Below are 17,992 nucleotides of genomic sequence, written 5' to 3'. Positions count from 1 at the left end.
CTATCCATTTATCCAATGGAAAAATCTGTCATGCATCGGTTGTTTTCAAAAGTACACTTATAATTTTACTCTATTAAAATTATAAATTTTTTTGTTTGTTTATTAAACAACTGTTCTCCATAATATTTAAATTTAGAATAACAAAAAAAATTAAGTATCATTTATTAAACTAAATAATTATTGAAACTCTTTTATGTTTGAATGTATTCTTGTCGTATGAAATCATTCCAAATTTAAATTTAATTTGGTAACTTATCATATCTAAACTTATAAATTCAAACTTATTTGATAATTTTACTTGTTGTTTTTATCAATTTTTTATTTACTTCTTTTTATTTGTGTCAACTATACATCCTTTTTAGATGTGGATGACTGGATGTACCTGATTAATATAAAAAGAATTATACACCAAAAAGTCAACCGCCCATCTTCAACTCAGGCATGAAAATCAAAAAAACAAAAGCGCCAACCTAGCTTATATATAGTATTTACAAATAACAATAGTTTTTTTTTTTTGCCAATTATAAATAACAATAGTTAAACAAGTGAAAAAAGTCTTTAATTCTGTCACCAAAGTGCCACTAGCACGTGTGAACCATACATCAGAGTATCAGACTACAAAAAGTTACAAAATAGTATCAAACAAAATATAAATAAAATATCTTAAAACACCAAATTTATGAGCAACACATTATATGGCAAAATAAAAAATGAAAACAATCAAGTATATATACAACAAAGCAGCATTATCCTAACAACCTAGGAAGCCAACAAGATCAACTACATGATCTTTTACCTTTTTTGTGCTCTTGCAAGATGAATGTTTCTGAAATTGCACTTATGATGATTACAGACATTAATTGTGGGTCTCACATGTGTCACATAAGTATTTAACATAATTTATAAGGACCACGTTGATAATTTGAGCAAATCACAAGGGTACAAAGTGAAATTTACTCTAACTTTTTTCATATGTTCCTCTTATTTGTAATGTCAATACTTATCATTTAGCTAGATATAAATTAGGTAGTGATCAATATATCTTATGTGAGGATGGAGGAGGAATCTCTTTGGCTTTCCTCCTACCTCCATGATGATGCATCTTCTTAGTTGAAATCAATTGAATAAATGAGGCTAAGTTCCATTGATCAAAAGATAAAAAAAAAAAAAACGAAAGAAAAACATAGCACCTCACTAAAACTATTAGCCACTACCTGCCTATAAATAACTTGCCATCAAAAGTTCACCAAACCAAAAATTCTCAAGATCAATTAGCCAAATTCAAACGCGTAATATTAACAATTAATTAGCCATAACAATTTTACCAAACCAAGATACAAATCAATATGGCATTTGATAGAGTAAGTAGTAATTACAACTTTTACCTGTGCGATATATGCAGATTGATTGATCACGCTAATTTTAGAAACCCTACCTACTTAACTAAGTTGACTTCAGTCGCGGAAGATCACCGGAGCAGCCAATTTCATCAGCGGTCTCAAGCAATCCGGCGAGAATTTCCTCGCAAACAAGTACTCGTAACTCGAATTGGACTTTCTCAACGTACGCAGCAGGCGGGCTGAAATTTCAGCCCGCCTGTACGTGTGCGGATGCCCGTCCGTACTCCCAGTCCAGTTCACTCTCGTCAGTGTGTAATGGCTGCAACCCTCGGGGTCCTCCATGGACAAAAGTGTTGGGAAGTAGTGCTCCTCGGGATAACAAGAGTACTCGTTCAAGCATGGCAGCCGAAATTTCCTCCAAAGCTTCTTGTCTTTGATCACAACTAGGGAGTGTTGTTTTGTCAGAATGTAAAATTGGGACCCCACCCGGAAGTGCCCGAACGGCACTTCCGGAGTCATGACGTTCTCTCCCCGAGCGTCGTAGCGCTCGGGGAGATTCGGGTCGTCGGATAAGATCTCGATAAAACTCGGGCGCTTGGATTGCGCTGCGAAACTTGTAAAAGTCCTCATGTCGTTGCCGAAGAGAGTGGTGTAGACAAAGCGGAAGGAGTGTATTGGGATGCAGTGTTGGGAGATGAGAGCGAAGTAGAGATTGAGAGAATCGTCTACTATGGCGTTGGCGAGGAGTCTCCGCGCGGCGGAGACGAGTGAAGGGGAGCCGCGGGAGGTGGTCTTCGCGGGGATGAAGCGGTTTTGGAATACGCCGCCGGGAGGGGTTATTGGGGATTGGGGATCGGCGTGGATGTAGATGTTGTAGAGGTGGTCGTGACCGTAGAAGAATTTTTCCCATAAAGGAGCGAAGGAGAGGTCGGAGTTTGTGAGGAAGAGGAAGGCGATTTTGGGCTTTTGGTTTGTGGTGAGGCCCAAGTGGGAAATAGAGGAGCAGGAGGAGGCAGCAATGGCTTTGTGGAATAGGGAGAGGTCGTCGAGTTCATCCGGGGATGATGAAGAGAATTCAATGTCTTTTAGGAGGAGGATTCTTGGGGCGATGAAGAAAAGGAGAGGTAGAGAGATGAGTAGAGCCAATATGGGAATTATTGGAGGTGAGAACATTTTGGTTGGGGATGGAAAAATTAAAAGAAAACCAAGATTTATGGGATTAGGGGATCAAATATTGGGATGAAGCAAAATTGAAATTTGAAAAACCGGATTTGATGGGGTTGTGGGATTTGGAATTGGAATTGGGGAATTTGGGATAAGGTTGATGGAATAAAGAAATAGAAGAAATTTGGGGTTTGAGTGGAAGATAATGTTGGTGTTGATCAAGTTGGGGGGTGATGTCGATGATATGATGGGAAAAATTGGAAAAAGGGGATAAAGAAAAGAAGGGGTTGAAGATTGGAAAGGAGGGAAAGGGATGGGGGGATGGGGAGAGTGTATTGGGTTTTTGAGTATATGCTTCTTACTTTTGCTTTTGATAAAGTGGAGTGAGAGATGAGGAGGTGATGACTGATGGGAGTGGAAATATATGTATCATGACATATGAGTGATCCCTCGCACTACAGAGAGGCGTTTGGGTAACTAGTAACTACACTCTAAGAAAATAAGAGAAATTAGACAACTGTACCTGTCATTTATGGGTAAATACTTCTCATAAGATCAGTATTAAGTGTTAGAATAAGATAGAGATACTAGGACAAAAGGAATGGGTCTTCTTTTTTTAAGTTAATTACACATAAATATGTCATTATCTACTTCTTTTATTGATAAAATCAATTTAAAAAAAAAAATATAGCAAAAGAGAGATTCAAAGTGAGAACTTTAGATGTAAGGGTAAATAGTCTTAGGGGGTGTATTGGATATGGATTTTGGTAGAGTTTAATTGACTTTTATGAAATTAAAAAGTTTAGGTGTATTCAATTCAGATTTTTAAAGAATATAAAAAATTCAAGCGGTATTCAATTAGACTTTTAATGACTTTCAAAACTCCATCAAAGTTATGGGGTATTCAATCAAGATTTTTTTAAAGTCTATAAAAATCGGTGGTTTTGAAAAAGTCATTGACTTTCAAAGAGTTTACTAAATCATGGAGTTTTGTGGACTCTATGGTGTGAGGTATATAAACCCAAAGTCTATCATTCTCCACCCTCAAACCTAGAGATTTTTATGAATTTCATATTATACTCTTTTCTTCTGTCTCTCTACCTCTCTCTCCGTTATGTTGCATCACAACATTGCAACCCTTTTTTGGTATTTTGGGCATCCATGGGCGGTGCATAACCTTTTTTCTTGTTTTTTTTTTTTCTTTTTTTCTTTTGGATTTAAGGCCTTCATTGTTGGAGATTATTCAAGCTTATTGATGGCTGGGCATTTCACTTCACAGCCCCAATATTATACATATTATAATACATATATATTAATGGGTTTTTGTTCACCCAAACGGAAGAAAGAAAAAAACTGTTGCTATCTTTTTCTTATTAGAAAATTAGGATTAAATATCAAATATCAATAATTTTTCAGCAAAACAGTAAAACACTAATTTTTTTTAGTTTAGGTACTAACCTAGAGCAAGACATTTTGAATTAGGTCATAAATCAATTTGTATTAGAGTTGTGACTGTCGAACAGTCATATTTGTAACGGTTTGAAATTCATAAAAATTCAAAGTTTATAATAATTTAGTGCTTTTGATTTAAGCTTCAGAAATGAAGTCCTATAACCTAGAGACTAAACATTAAACTTTAAGCCTTGGAAACACAAAAAAACAAAAAAACAAATCAACCAAAAGTTGTGACTGTTAAACAGTCACAGCTCGGTAGAACCATGTTTTTTAAAGTTGGTACATAAACTGAAATTTAGTATTTAAAGTGAAATAACATAAATATTTTAGTATATTGAAATTTGGTACCTAAATCAATGGACCTTATTCTTATTTGTTAATCTATATATTTTTTGTATGAATTTTATTGACACATATGAGTTTCTTACTTAAGACCAATCGTTAATTCAAGCAAAAATTTAACTATTTGGTTTTCCATATTATAAAAAGAATAAATTGTTTGTTTTTAATTTTTTGTAAAGGAAGTTTGGTTTTCTAATTAACTATTTGGTTTAGGACTTTCAGTATTTGATTGTTTTTTTTTTCTTCCCAATAAATCATGTATTGGTATTTTGAGAGTGCTTAATCAAGTTTTTGGATCATAGGATTTAATTAATATTAGAAGTCGATAAATCTCTATCAAATTATGTGACAAAAGTCTCACAAACTCCGTTAAACTCAATATAGAATTCTATAAAAGTCTATCATTAATCTTATGTAGTCTGCAAAAGTCAATAGAAGTTTGCAAACTCTACAAAAAGTCTATTACTTAAAAATAGTCTACAAAAGTCTATAAAAATCTGAATTGAATACACGTTCTCAATTCTAAGAAACAAAAAAGTTCTCATCCTCCATCAATTGGAGTTTAAATTTTTGATTGAAACTTTTTGATAGTCTCAATTGGAAATTCTTTTGTGCGTTCGGAACATTACGTATATAGCAGTGTGAGAACTTAGTGTGTAATCTTAAGAGTATTTTTTTAGAGTTTGAATTTAGATATTAATGGTTGTATAAATGTAATACTTAAAATGGATTCTCTCAATTTCAGTCCTTTAAGTTGTCCACTTCATATTTTGCCTTAATTGATCTGATGACTCAGCCATAATATATATCTTCATAAAATTATTTTTCTTCTCATATTAATGGATTTCAATGACTCGGTCTATTAATTGATTTGACTTCGATCTTATTTTAATGGCCATTTTCCTTTAGTATTTTACCATTTAAACAGTCCAGATTTTCCGCCCCCTCCCCCGGCCCAAAAAAAAAAAAACAAAGAGTCCAGAATTTATTCAAATCGTTGTCTCTCCCTTTATTCAAATCGTTGGTTCCTGGGTAAGTAGTTTTTGAAAGAAAATCAATTTTGTTTACGTTTTGGTAAAATCAGTTTTTGGTAAGGAATTGATAGATAGAATGATAGAATGAGAGTTATTTTAAATATAATGTTTAACAATTCCATTAAACTATAAATCAATAAAGTATTTTCACCATTATATTTATCAAATATGACCTATGAATGTAAAACTCTTATTTGTAATTGGAAAAAATTCCATAATGGGTCTGATCTACCCCAAAATTAAATGTGTTAAACAAGCCTCGCCATGAGCAAAACACGGAAACAATCACAAAATAGGCCCAAATTAGGTCCCACTCATTTAACATTGTTTTTTTTTTTTTTTTTTTCTCTTTTTAAAGAATTGTTTAATACAAAAAAATTCAATTTTCTAGAAAAGAATTTTAATATTAAATTATAAGAGGAAAAAAAGGTCCATGTACTGCTGTTTAAGGAATGGCACAAATACGAATATGGCTTAGACCATGGACCGTTTTGGACTTAAGTATTAGCTATATAAGCCGGCACGAAAGCACAAATAGGCCCAACATAAACAGGTTTAATTGACACAACACGAAGTTTCATGACCTTTAACAAAAAAACGCTTGAAACTTTCTTCGTGGTAGCCATGAAATTAAATTTCGAAAATTTCCTCAAAATTTCTTTGAAATTTCCAATTTTAGAGGTTTTGAAATATTACCGAAATGAAATTATCGAAATTTTGTTAAAAATTTCAATTGTTTTAGTTTAAATTTTCCACGAAATAAAAAATTCTTTCGAAATTTCTATATTTTTGAACCCTCTAAATTTTCTCTAAATTCGAAATTTAATTCCTTAGTGGTAGCCACCATAAGAGCTCATGCATCATCTCGAATTAAGGCTCTAACCCCCTTAATTTCTGTTCGTATGACTAATCATCTCGGCATAACGACAAGTCACACAAGGCCTAACACCATGCTGTTTGGGCCTAGACCCAAAAGACTAAGCCCTTCCTCGGCTCCTAGCCCATGACCTACTAGGCTCCGGCCTCATGGGCTCCGGCCCCCTGGGCCCCGGCCTCTTAGGCTCCGGCCTCCCAAGCTCAAGCCTCCCGGGCCCCCGACCCGTGTCAACTCACTCGGATCCTCGAGACCGGTGCCACGTGGCGCTCCTACAGTGCAAGTCACCACAAAGGACACGTGTCGTCACCGGATTGGTTGACACTCTTCCAAAGGTACTATAAAAGAGGTACCTTCTTGTCACAAAAGGACAACTGAAATCATTATTATACTATTCATTCACTCTGCTCTCAGATCTCTCTGAACACTGACTTGAGCGTCGGAGGAGCTTTGGCCGGCACCACACCGGTGCCCTTCCCGCTCACTTTTGTGTACCTGTGCAGGGTGCTTTGGATATCAGTCTCTCTCATTACTCATCAGTCGGACCCAGCTACCCGTTCCTGCCCCACTTCGACGTGTCATCCACTTAGTGGTGGGTCAACGGGCCCAGGTGGTTCGACTCGACGTTGACTGCTCTACCATTTTTGAGCATCAACAGTTTGGCGCCGTCTGTGGGAAAGTTACAACTTTTCCCCATTGAATTCTCTACCCTCAGTTGAGGTGCAAAAACCTTCCGAGCTTCCGAGCTCCCGAGCTTCCGAGCTTCCTAGCTTCCGAGCTTCCGACCCTCACAATGTCTGACGGAGGTCCTATCCTCGACCAAGTCGACAACACCCCGCTGGTTGACAAGCGAGGCAAGAAGACTGCCGAATCTGATCAGGAGGAGTACATCCAGCGATTGGAGGCTCAGCTCCAACGAACCCAGGAACAGCTCGACCTCCAAAAGGGTGCAACACAGCTTTATGAGCGACTCCTCCGCGACAGGGAAGAACATACCACTCCCCGGAGTGGTGAGAGGAGGAACCCCCATGACAGGGACGAACACACCACTCTCCAGAGTGGTGAGATGAGAGATCCCCCCCGAAGGGACCAAAATGTTCCCCGCCAATTGGATGTAGGGCAAGGTAGCCATCCACCCCTAGGTTTCCAAAAGAGACTTATTCACCCGGTCGGCCGGGCCCGATCTGGCGAGCATCCTACTCGCTCTGAAGAGTTCCACATTTATCGGGACTGTCGTCATCTGTTCGACGACAACCGCTCTCGGCGAGAAGAGCGGCGGACGAACCGAGGCGAATCCAACCCGCGTCCCAGAGACTTGGAGGAGGAGTAGGGGCGATCCAACCCGCGTCCCCGAGACTTGAAGGAGGAGCAGGCTCCCCGTCCCAAGCGACGACGGGGAGAAGAGCAGGTTCTCTTGGCTGGGCGCCACACAGAAAATGACACTTTCACAAGTGAATAAGTCGCTGACTCCGGTAATAGCGGCTCTCTTCCACCAGACCAGCTCCAGCAACTTCTCATGGACATCAGTGAGCGCCTGAAAAGAGTGGAGGGAGGAAGTCGGGGTGGGCACCTATCTTTAGAAACACGGGAGCTGCTTGGACCTTTCACAGCTCGCATCCTATCCACTCCTCCGGTTGGCGACGTCTGACCTCCCAAAATCACTCCATACATAGGGAATGAAGACCCATATGACCACCTCATGAGTTTCCGATCTGCTCTGGAATCTAAAGGTGCTGATGACATTACGAAGTGTCGAATCTTCCCTTCCACCCTCTCTGGCAGTGCAAGGGACTGGTTCTACCAACTTCCTCCGGGCTCGGTTGATTGCTTCAACGAGCTCCGAGAGCTCTTCCTAGGCCAGTATATCATCCAGACCGATAGAATCTACACCACGGATGACCTGACTCGAGTCCGACAGGGCAGCAGGGAATCCCTCCGGGAATACATTACTCGATTTCAGCTAGAGCGATCTCGGTGTCGCGACTGTGATGAGAAGGTAGCCTTCGCCGCCTTCAAGGGTGGTCTCCTAGAGGGGGACTTCTTGTTTGAACTCAACCGCCGCAATCCGCGCACCTACAAAGAACTCATGCAAGAGGCCATTGCCTATGCTACTGCTGAATTTAAAACATATGGGAAGAAGCCGCCCACCATGGATCGCCCAAGTACCGACCAGGCCATCATAGTGCCACCCCAGCCCAAGCCCTACTCGGGTAACCAGTATGGGGGGTCCGGGAAAAAGTTCAATAAGTTCACCAAGAAACAACTTGGTGATGGTAGAGGTGGAGGACAACGAAGGGAAGAAACTTATCAGACATCCTACGCCTCCAGGTTCAAAGTCTATACAATTCTCACTGTTACTTATACAGAATTGTATCCTCAGATCAAGGACATACTTCCCAAGCTCCCACCCCGCCCACCACAAACACGGTACCGGACCAACAAGAACTTCTTTTGCCTTTATCATAATGACCATGGCCATGACACCGAGGCATGCAGAGCCTTTAAGGAGGCAATAGAAACTTTGGTACATGAAGGAAAGTTGGATGATTTTATAGACAAGGAGGCCACCGAGAAGGCTAAGACCGAAAGACAACGACGGGAGCGGGTCAATACCATCTGTGGGGGCCCGACCCTCGCTGGCAACTCCAACAGGGCTAGGAAGGAATACGCCCGAAGTGCTCAGCAATGCTCCGGCGTTATGGCTGTAGACCTCCACCGTGGCAAAAAGACTCCTAAGCTCGGGTGGTCGCCCATTTCCTTTGCTGAGGAAGAGGAACGCGATTTAATCTTTCCACACGATGACCCTTTGGTCATTGAGGCCACCATAGCTAATTTCGACGTGGCACAGATCCTTGTCGATTGTGGTAGCTCCGTCAACATCCTCTTCGCCTCTGCCTTCACAGCTTTTGGGATTGACCAGGAGAGGCTTGACCGGTCGGTCGCTCCTTTACTTAGCTTTTCGAGCGATATGGTCACCCCTCTTGGTGGGATCTACCTTCCACTCACCCTTGGGAGGTATCCTTCGTCCGCTACCACAACCACTCAGTTTTTGGTGGTCGACTGCCCCACAGCGTACAACGTCATCCTGGGACGACCAGCCCTTAACCAATTGAAGGTTATGATTTCCACTCACTTGCTTTTGATCAAGTTCCCGACCCCATGTGGCACGGGGGTAGTCAAAGGCAACCAGATGTCAGCCAGGTCCTGCTATACGACTTCCGTCAAGAAGAAGAAAGAGGCCATGCCCTCTATGGCTGTTTCTGTCTCCCCCACTTGCCCTACCCCGGATCCTCCCGAAGATCCTCATGATTCATCTTTCAGAGCTATCGCCCAACCAGATGACAGTCATGTGGAAGAAGTTCTCATCTCACCTGCCTACCCGGACCGCAAGGTACGGGTCGGAACTCAGCTCAGTATTGCCCTCCGAGACGACCTCATCAACTTCCTTCGTGCCAATGCTGAAGTCTTTGCCTGATCCTATGATGACATGCCTGGGATCTCTCCGGAGGTGATCTCCCATCGCCTAAGTCTTAATCCGCGGCACCGCCCCGTCCGCCAAAAGCGCAGGCAGTACAAGCCCGAAATCTATGCTGCTATGAAGGAAGAAGTCGACAAGTTACAGAAAATTGGTTTCATCCGCGAGGTTTCCTACCCGGATTGGCTGGCCAATGTTGTGATGGTCAAAAAATCAAATGGCAAGTGGCGGATGTGCGTTGACTTCACTGACCTCAACAAGGCCTGCCCCAAGGATAGTTTTCCTCTTCCTCGAATTGACCAACTGGTTGATGCCACAGCAGGCCATGCACTCCTTAGTTTCATGGACGCCTACTCCGGCTATAACCAAATCCTTATGCACAGCTCCGACCAGGACAATACGGCCTTCATCACTGGCAGGGGCCTATATTGTTACAAAGTCATGCCTTTCGGACTCAAAAATGCCGGGGCCACCTACCAGCGTTTGGTCAACTCCATTTTTTCAGAATACATTGGTAAGTCCATGGAGGTCTATGTGGACGACATGCTTGTCAAGAGTGTCCGGGCGGAGGACCACGTCCACAAACTTTCTGAGATGTTTTCCGTGCTCAAGAAGTACCAAATGCGCCTGAACCCTGCCAAGTGCACGTTCGGCGTATTTTCGGGAAAATTCCTTGGCTTCATGGTGAGCCAAAGGGGGATCGAGGCCAACCCTGAAAAAATCAAAGCCTTGATCGATATGCAATCTCCCAGGACTCAGAAGGAAGTGCAGAGCCTAACGGGCAGGGTCGCCGCCTTGACACGATTCATATCCAAGGCCACCGACCGTTGCGCCCCATTCTTCAAAACCCTTAAGGCTCGGACAAAATACATTGACTGGACTCCGGAGTGTGAGAAGGCCTTCCAAGATCTAAAAGTGTACATGGGCAAATCACCTCTACTTTCTAAACCCGAGCCAGGGGAAGAGCTACTCCTCTACTTGTCCGTTTCCCTGACAGCCACCAGCTCAGTCCTCATTCGACTTGAGGATAGGGTTGAGCACCCGGTGTACTATACCAGCAAGGCCCTGCAAGATGCTGAGACCAGATATCCAGAGATAGAAAAATTAGCCCTTGCCTTGGTCACATCAGCCCGGCGCCTCCGCCCATACTTCCAGGCTCATCCTATCGTGGTTCTCACCAATCAACCACTTAGGCAAGTATTGCAGCGGCCTGAGGTCTCTGGCCGACTTATCAAATGGTCCATTGAGCTGAGCGAATTTGACATTTTCTACCGCCCACGGCCCGCAATCAAGGGACAAGCCATTGCAGACTTCATTTCAGAATCTACATTCCTACCCGAGGCTGGGCCCTCCTCCGCCATTGTGACGACCACCGATCCACCAACTTCTTCTACTCCGGCAATCAGGCCGGATCGCCCAATCTGGTCTTTATATGTTGATGGGTCTTCTAATCAACAGGGCAGTGGAGCCGGACTTGTTTTGATCGCTCCTGACCAGACCACCATTGAGTATGCTCTTCGATTCGGCTTCCAGGCATCCAACAATGAGGCTGAATATGAGGCCCTCATTGCCGGCTTATCTTTGGCACTACATATGGACGTTGAGCAACTCAAAATCTACAGCGACTCTCAACTTGTGGTGAACCAGGTCACACAGGAATACCAGACCAAGGGTGAGCGCATGGCCGCCTACTTTACCAAAGTTCAAAGCCTACTCAATCAATTCTCAGCATACCAGCTCATACAAATCCCTAGGGCAGACAATGAGAGGGCGGATGCCCTAGCTCGCCTTGCCTCGGCAGTTGACCATGAAGCCGGGAGGTCTGTCCCAGTTGAGTTCTTACCTCAGCGCAGCACTGATGTTATGGAAGTCTGCCAGTCTGCGCAACAAGCTAGTTGGATGGACCCTCTCCTTGCATTTCTTAAGCATGGGAACCCACCCGCGGACAAGGCTGAGGCTCGGCGCCTTCGCCATAGAGCTTCCCGGTACACCATTATTAACGACAAGTTATACAAGCGGGGTTTCTCCCTGCCATACTTGCGCTGCCTTACCCCCGAACAAGGCGACTATATCCTCCGGAAGATCCATGAAGGGGTCTGTGGCAATCATGCAAGGGCCCACTCTTTAGCCCACAAGGCCATTCGCCAAGGATATTATTGGCCGACCCTCCGCGCTGATGCAAGGAAGCTCACCCAGAAATGCATCAAGTGCCAAAAATTTGCCACTTTTCCGCACCAACCACCCGAGCCCCTAACTACCATGAACAGTCCTTGGCCCTTTGCCCAATGGGGCATTGACTTAATCGGACCAATGACCGAGGGAAAGGGCAAGGTCAAAATGGCAGTCGTCGCAGTGGACTACTTCACTAAGTGGGCAGAGGCCGAGCCCTTGGCAAAGGCAACCACCCAGACCATCAAGAGCTTTGTATGGAAGAACATAATTTGCCGCTTTGGTCTCCCTTATGCCATTATCACTGACAATGGCAAGCAGTTCGACAACAAAGAGTTCAAGTCATTTTGCTCCGCCTTCAACATCAAGGTTTTCTTTGCCTCTCCTGGTCATCCTCAGGCCAACGGGCAGGTCGAGGCAGTCAACAAGACCATTAAACATACCTTCAAGACCAAGCTTGATGCAAAGAAGGGAAAGTGGCCTGACCTCCTACCCGAAGTCTTATGGTCCTACCGGACGACCTGTCGATCCTCGACCGGGGAAACCCCCTTTTCTTTGGCCTTTGCTTCTGAAGCCGTCATCCCAGTTGAGGTCGGGCTTGCCTCTTACCGCCTCGATACATTTCAGCCTGAGCACAATGCTGACCAGCTAGCCCTCAGTCTCGACCTCGCTGAAGAGCATCGGGCCCAGGCTGAGCTACACAAGTACGCCTACCAGCAACGGGCTACTCGATACTACAATTCTAAAGTTAAGCCTCGCCACTTCCGAGTGGGGGACTGGGTCCTGCGCAGCACTACCTTGGCCAAAACAGGTGCTCTGAAACCTAATTGGGAGGGACCGTATGAGATTATTGAAGTCATCCGCCCAGGCACATATAGGCTCCGCGCCACAACCGGCAAGGAACTCGGCCACCCTTGGCACGCCGAGCACCTCCGCTACTTTTACAAGTAGACAAATGTTGTACCCCCCGGGGAATTTTTTCAATTTTATCTATGTTATCACTTTCAATAAATACAAGTCCTACCACGGACACATTTTTCTTCATTTTTATTCAAAGTGTTAGTTGGCTGTATGGACCCCCGGGCCATCAGACATCCGACCCTGCCCATATCCGCCCCATGCATTCAAGGGAAGCTAAGTACCATGCATTCAGGGCGCGGCTATGACAAATGCATTCAAGGGAAACTAAGTACCATGCATTCACGGGAGTCCTACCACGGACACTTTTTTCTTCATTTTTATTCAAAGTCTTAATCGGCTGTATGGCCCCCCGGGCCATCAGACATCCGACCATGCCCATATCCGCCCATGCATTCAAGGGAAGCTAAGTACCATGCATTCAGGGCGCGGCTATGGCAAATGCATTCAAGGGAACTTAAGTACCATGCATTCAAGGGAAAATCAATATCATGCATTCAAGGGAAACTAAGTATCATGCACTCAGAGAAAAATAGATTTCATGCATCCAAGGGAAGCTAAGTACCGTGCATTCGAGAAAATTCTGCGATACCATGTATTAAAAAGAAGGGCATCCTACCCCATCACGGGTCAGACACCCTCCAAATCATCCAAATAACAATAAGTACAAAAGTTAGTAATCAAAAGAGTTTGCAAGTTGGCACGGGCCACATCCGGCCCGACCATACAACTCAAACCAAAATAGGGCAATGGTCCGCCCACCCCTGCCCCCGGGCCATAAGTGCAACAGATGCCTATTTGGGATCCTCTCCCATATCACGCTCCCCAACTGGGGATGCTCTGTCCTCATGCTCTACCTCCTGGGCACCTTCCTCCGGGACGTTGCCAGGCACTTCGTTGCCAGCCCCTAGCAGACCACGCACGCGGTCCCAGTCAAAGTCCGGGCACATCTCCTCGAGCTCCAATTTGCAATCGCCAAAGCTCATGGCATAGCCGCTGTTATACTCATTGTCCAACTCCTGCCTAGCCTGGTCCGCCTCTTGCTTGGCTTGGCTCAGCTCCTGCCCGCTCTGCTCCAACTCCTGCCTAGCCTGGTCTGCCTCCTTCCTGGCTTGCAGCAGCTCGGCCTGCAACGCCTGGTTCTGGGCAACCAGGGTACCGACCTTCTCCTCGGCTGAGAGCGCTCTGTCCTTCCACACCACGAAGCTCGACATCTCGTCCTTCATCTTCTCCACCGTGGCCAGGACACTAACATGTGCCTGATAAGTAAAGAACAGTGCCTGCCAGGTCGAGTGCCACGAAAATGTTATCACAAGCTATAAAGTTTAAACTTTGGACATCTCATCATAATATACCACTTTCCCTTACCTGGGACTGCTCAGAAAAGGCCCGCTGCAAAACAGATAGCGGCTCAACACCATCGCCAATCACCCGGTCATCCCTTCCTTTCTTCAGGGATCCTCCAAAGTCTGTCACGGCCTGCTGTGCCAGACGATCCTCCTCTGGGACCGGATCAGACGCAGTGGCTGCCCTCTTGCCCTCTCTCCCGGGCTCGGCCGCATCTAATACCGTCTTCCTTTTCCTCCCGGGAGAAGCCGCCTTCGGAACTTGGGTATTGGTAGACCCACTATGCCTCATACCCCCGGGCATCGTTGCACCTCTACTTGCATTCCCCTGGGACGAGCCACCCCCGGCCAACAGCGCCCCCATCATCATCCTCCTCTGAGCGGGCGGGGCATGACCAACCGGTCTACTTGTTTTCTTCGTATTGGCCATTTTCACTGAAAGACAACAAAAAAAATTTCAATGAGCACAAATTATCATCTCCTCAACCAATCTTCCAAGAGGGGAAGTACAGAAGCTCACCTGGAACTCCGAAGCCGTACTTGGCCAACTTTTCAGGAGACAAGAGGTAGGCAGCGCTCAACTTTCGGGCGGGTCGGCTAAGCACCCTTCGCACCTCTTCCGCGCTATCCTCCGACAATGGAAGCCTCTCCCACTCACCCCCTGCAAAATCAAACAACAAAAGACGACTATTAGTATAAGCATAACATCAGCTAATAATCCAAGTGTACATGGACCAATACATCGGCTCAGCCAGGCAACCTATTATGTCAAAATTCGTTGGCACTCTATACGTGGCCATCCTATCACTCCGGCCGAATTCCCAGGCTCCACTCGCGAAAAACCATTTTTTCTTCCATTCCTTATGAGCGTCCGGGTGGCCCACCTGTATTTGGCGAGTCGCACCATCAGTGAACTGCCCATTTGCCAACTGTGAGCAGTACATCCACCCTCGCAATTTGGGGCTCGACTTAATCTCAAACAAGTTTGAGAATTGAGCCATGTTCGGGGCATCATACCCCTCATCTCGGAACAATACATACAGCCCGATTAATGTTCTCCAACTATTGGGCGTCAGCTGAGCTGGTGCAATCCCTAACTTCCTCAACATATACTGGAAATAGGGGTGGAGAGGCAGCCTAAACCCATGGTGGAAACTCTTGGCAAAACACAAAATATGCCCCTCCGGCGGGTCACTCAAGACATCACCCTCTCCCGGGAGGCTCAGATGGATATAATCGGGAATGTGGAACTCCACCCTCAATTTTTCAAGGTCCTCCTTCGTCATCCTGTTCTCACACAACCCATCCACGGACCAGTATGTCTCATGCACAATGTGCCTACCCACATCACCACAACTGGTGGGCGTCTCCCCATCATCGCTGTCCTCACTACCAGTGCCTTTTCCCTCACTTCCCATCACCATGGACAAGCTCTCCTGGATGGTCTTGAGCACTTTACCCACCCCCATGTTTCCACACCCCATCCGGGGTCGGAGCATATTGGGCCTCATCGGCGTCCCATCACTTGCGGACGCCCGATCAGACTCCCCCTCATCCATAGAACTGTTCTCATCTGAGGAAGCCATGGAATGTCCGACCTCAGCGCACCTGCCCATCCAAGACAACACCATGGACATATCAGATCAATACTGGTTTCCCACCCCCCCCCATATGTGCTCTTCTACCCCCAATTTGGGAACATTCACCCTATCACCTTTTCACATGCTCAGCCACCAATCGTTTATCAAAGCCAATATTCAATGTATCAATTCAAAGCAGACAAGCAATAAAAACTCAAGCCTTTACCTGTGTTCCGCGGCTCCACCGGCTCAGACGGGTTCCAACCCACTTATCTTGTCTCCTCAGTACCTGACCAAGAACACAACACCCAATAAGTTACAGAGTCCAAAAATGAAGGCATGCTGCCTACCCAATGCTCGGCACGGCTCATACCCAGTTGCACCTCCACCTGCCCCTACTCACATTATCCACAAAATTCACAAATAGAATTCTAAGGTCCGCTTCAGGCTGGACGACCACAACTTCTCAAAGTTCTCAATTTTTTCAAAGGCACAATCAATATATCATGTGGGTAGACAAATTTTTATTTGAGTTACCTACCTCAAAGTAGGAAAATCAAGCGGCCCGAGCCCACTGCTCCGAGCCGAGCAGCCCACTGCTCCGAGCCTAGCAGCCCACCACCCCCGCGCCAAGGCACACAGCCGACCTCTCCGACGCCCGCACACCCGAGCCCGTGTTCCAGCCCGGCCCGAGCCCACCACACCGAGCCGCGACAGAGCTACTCGAGTTCAGCCGCCACCCCGAGCACCCACCCCACACTCCGGCCCGAGCTCAGCACTCGCCAAGGCACCCTGCTTTCCGCCCACCCGCGCACCCGAGCCGCGCCGCTTCTCCAGAAAAGACAGCCCCAAGTCCGACCCGAGCTCTATCCACTCGACCCGAGCAGATCCCAACCCACCCGAGCACAAGTCTCTCCGCGCCGCCCGCGTCCGCGCCAAGCCCCCCTGCAAGCCTCCGGCCCGGGCTCTTCCCACCGACCCGAGCAAGAACCCAGGCGCACACCACGGCGCCGACCCGAGCTCGATCCGGGCTCTCCTCTCTCCGACCCGAGCCCGACGAGCAGACCACCCCGCGCACACCACAGCGCCGACCCGAGCTCGATCCGGGCTCTCCTTTCTTCCGACCCGAGCTCCTCCTTCACGACCCGAGCAGGCCCCAGCCACTCCAACTTTTCCGGCCCGAGCCCTCCCCTCACAAATCCCACCCGAGCAGCTCTTCCTTTTTTTCCTATTTTGAAAACACAGCTGCTCTTTGATTGGTTTTTAATATCAACAATTCTCTCTCTCCAAAAGTTTTGTCTACAGTACCAAGTGTGAGATGTGGGGGTGGGTCTTTTATATCTGAGCTATACACTGTAATTCTACTATCCTCTTTACAGACGGCAACATCCCACCATTACAATCGGACGAGGTTTACTGGGATTACATAAAGTGTCTACTGCTCGGAATACAGGGTGATCAGAAATTCAAAAAAAAAAAAAAAAAAAAGAGAAATAAAGTGTCATCTGTAACCCCCAAGCTTTCCTGCAGTACAGCTTTTCTTGCTAAGGAACTTGGGGGACTTCTAGACAGTATCTTAAGCAAGAACAACTATGTGGACACTTGTCGTTCTGCTCGGACTTCTTTGTGTGCAAAGTTCCCAACCAAGAAGTATCTTTTGCTCGGAAACTTGGGGGACTTCTGTTCGTATGACTAATCATCTCGGCATAACGACAAGTCACACAAGGCCTAACACCATGCTGTTTGGGCCTAGACCCAAAAGACTAAGCCCTTCCTGGGCTCCTAGCCCATGATCTACTAGGCTCCGGCCTCATGGGCTCCGGCCCCCTGGGCCCCGGCCTCTTAGGCTCCGGCCTCCCAAGCTCAAGCCTCCCGGGCCCCCGACCCGTGTCAACTCACTCGGATCCTCGAGACCGGTGCCACGTGGCGCTCCTACAATGCAAGTCACCACAAAGAACACGTGTCGTCACCGGATTGGTTGACACTCTTCCAAAGGTACTATAAAAGAGGTACCTTCTTGTCACAAAAGGACAACTGAAATCATTATTATACTATTCACTCACTCTGCTCTCAGATCTCTCTGAACACTGACTTGAGCGTCGGAGGAGCTTTGGCCGGCACCACACCGGTGCCCTTCCCGCTCACTTTTGTGTACTTGCGCAGGGTGCTTTGGATATCATTCTTTCTCATTACTCACCAGTCGGACCCAGCTACCCGTTCCTGCCCCACTTCGACGTGTCATCCACTTAGTGGCGGGTCAACGGGCCTACGTGGTTCGACTCGACGTTGACTGCT

The 17,992-nt window shown here is 46.1% G+C and overlaps 2 protein-coding genes across 2 annotated transcripts; one reads left to right on the top strand and one right to left on the bottom strand.

Annotated features, from left to right (window-relative positions):
* Positions 1–1,278: 1,278 nt before the first annotated feature.
* Positions 1,279–2,739, bottom strand: LOC147291356 (core-2/I-branching beta-1,6-N-acetylglucosaminyltransferase family protein). Its single transcript, XM_086237416.1, has one exon. The coding sequence runs from the start codon at positions 2,511–2,513 to the stop codon at positions 1,455–1,457; it is 1,059 nt and encodes a 352-aa protein (XP_086093542.1). The 5' UTR covers positions 2,514–2,739; the 3' UTR covers positions 1,279–1,454.
* A 5,169-nt stretch (positions 2,740–7,908) lies between these two features.
* On the top strand, positions 7,909–9,684 carry LOC147291355 (uncharacterized). Its single transcript, XM_086235926.1, has one exon. It carries the CDS (start codon positions 7,909–7,911, stop codon positions 9,682–9,684), a length of 1,776 nt encoding a protein of 591 aa, XP_086092052.1.
* Positions 9,685–17,992: the final 8,308 nt, after the last annotated feature.

Source organism: Dryas octopetala, chromosome 3 (assembly GCF_963921425.1).
Source record: "Dryas octopetala chromosome 3, drDryOcto1.1, whole genome shotgun sequence".
Classification (NCBI taxonomy): domain Eukaryota; kingdom Viridiplantae; phylum Streptophyta; class Magnoliopsida; order Rosales; family Rosaceae; genus Dryas; species Dryas octopetala.
This window is presented reverse-complemented; position numbering and strand designations above follow the sequence as displayed.

Bases quoted from the DNA above. Each gene is read 5' to 3' on its own strand.
- LOC147291356 (XM_086237416.1), bottom strand. From the start codon at position 2,513: ATGTTCTCACCTCCAATAATTCCCATATTGGCTCTACTCATCTCTCTA.
- LOC147291355 (XM_086235926.1), top strand. From the start codon at position 7,909: ATGAGTTTCCGATCTGCTCTGGAATCTAAAGGTGCTGATGACATTACG.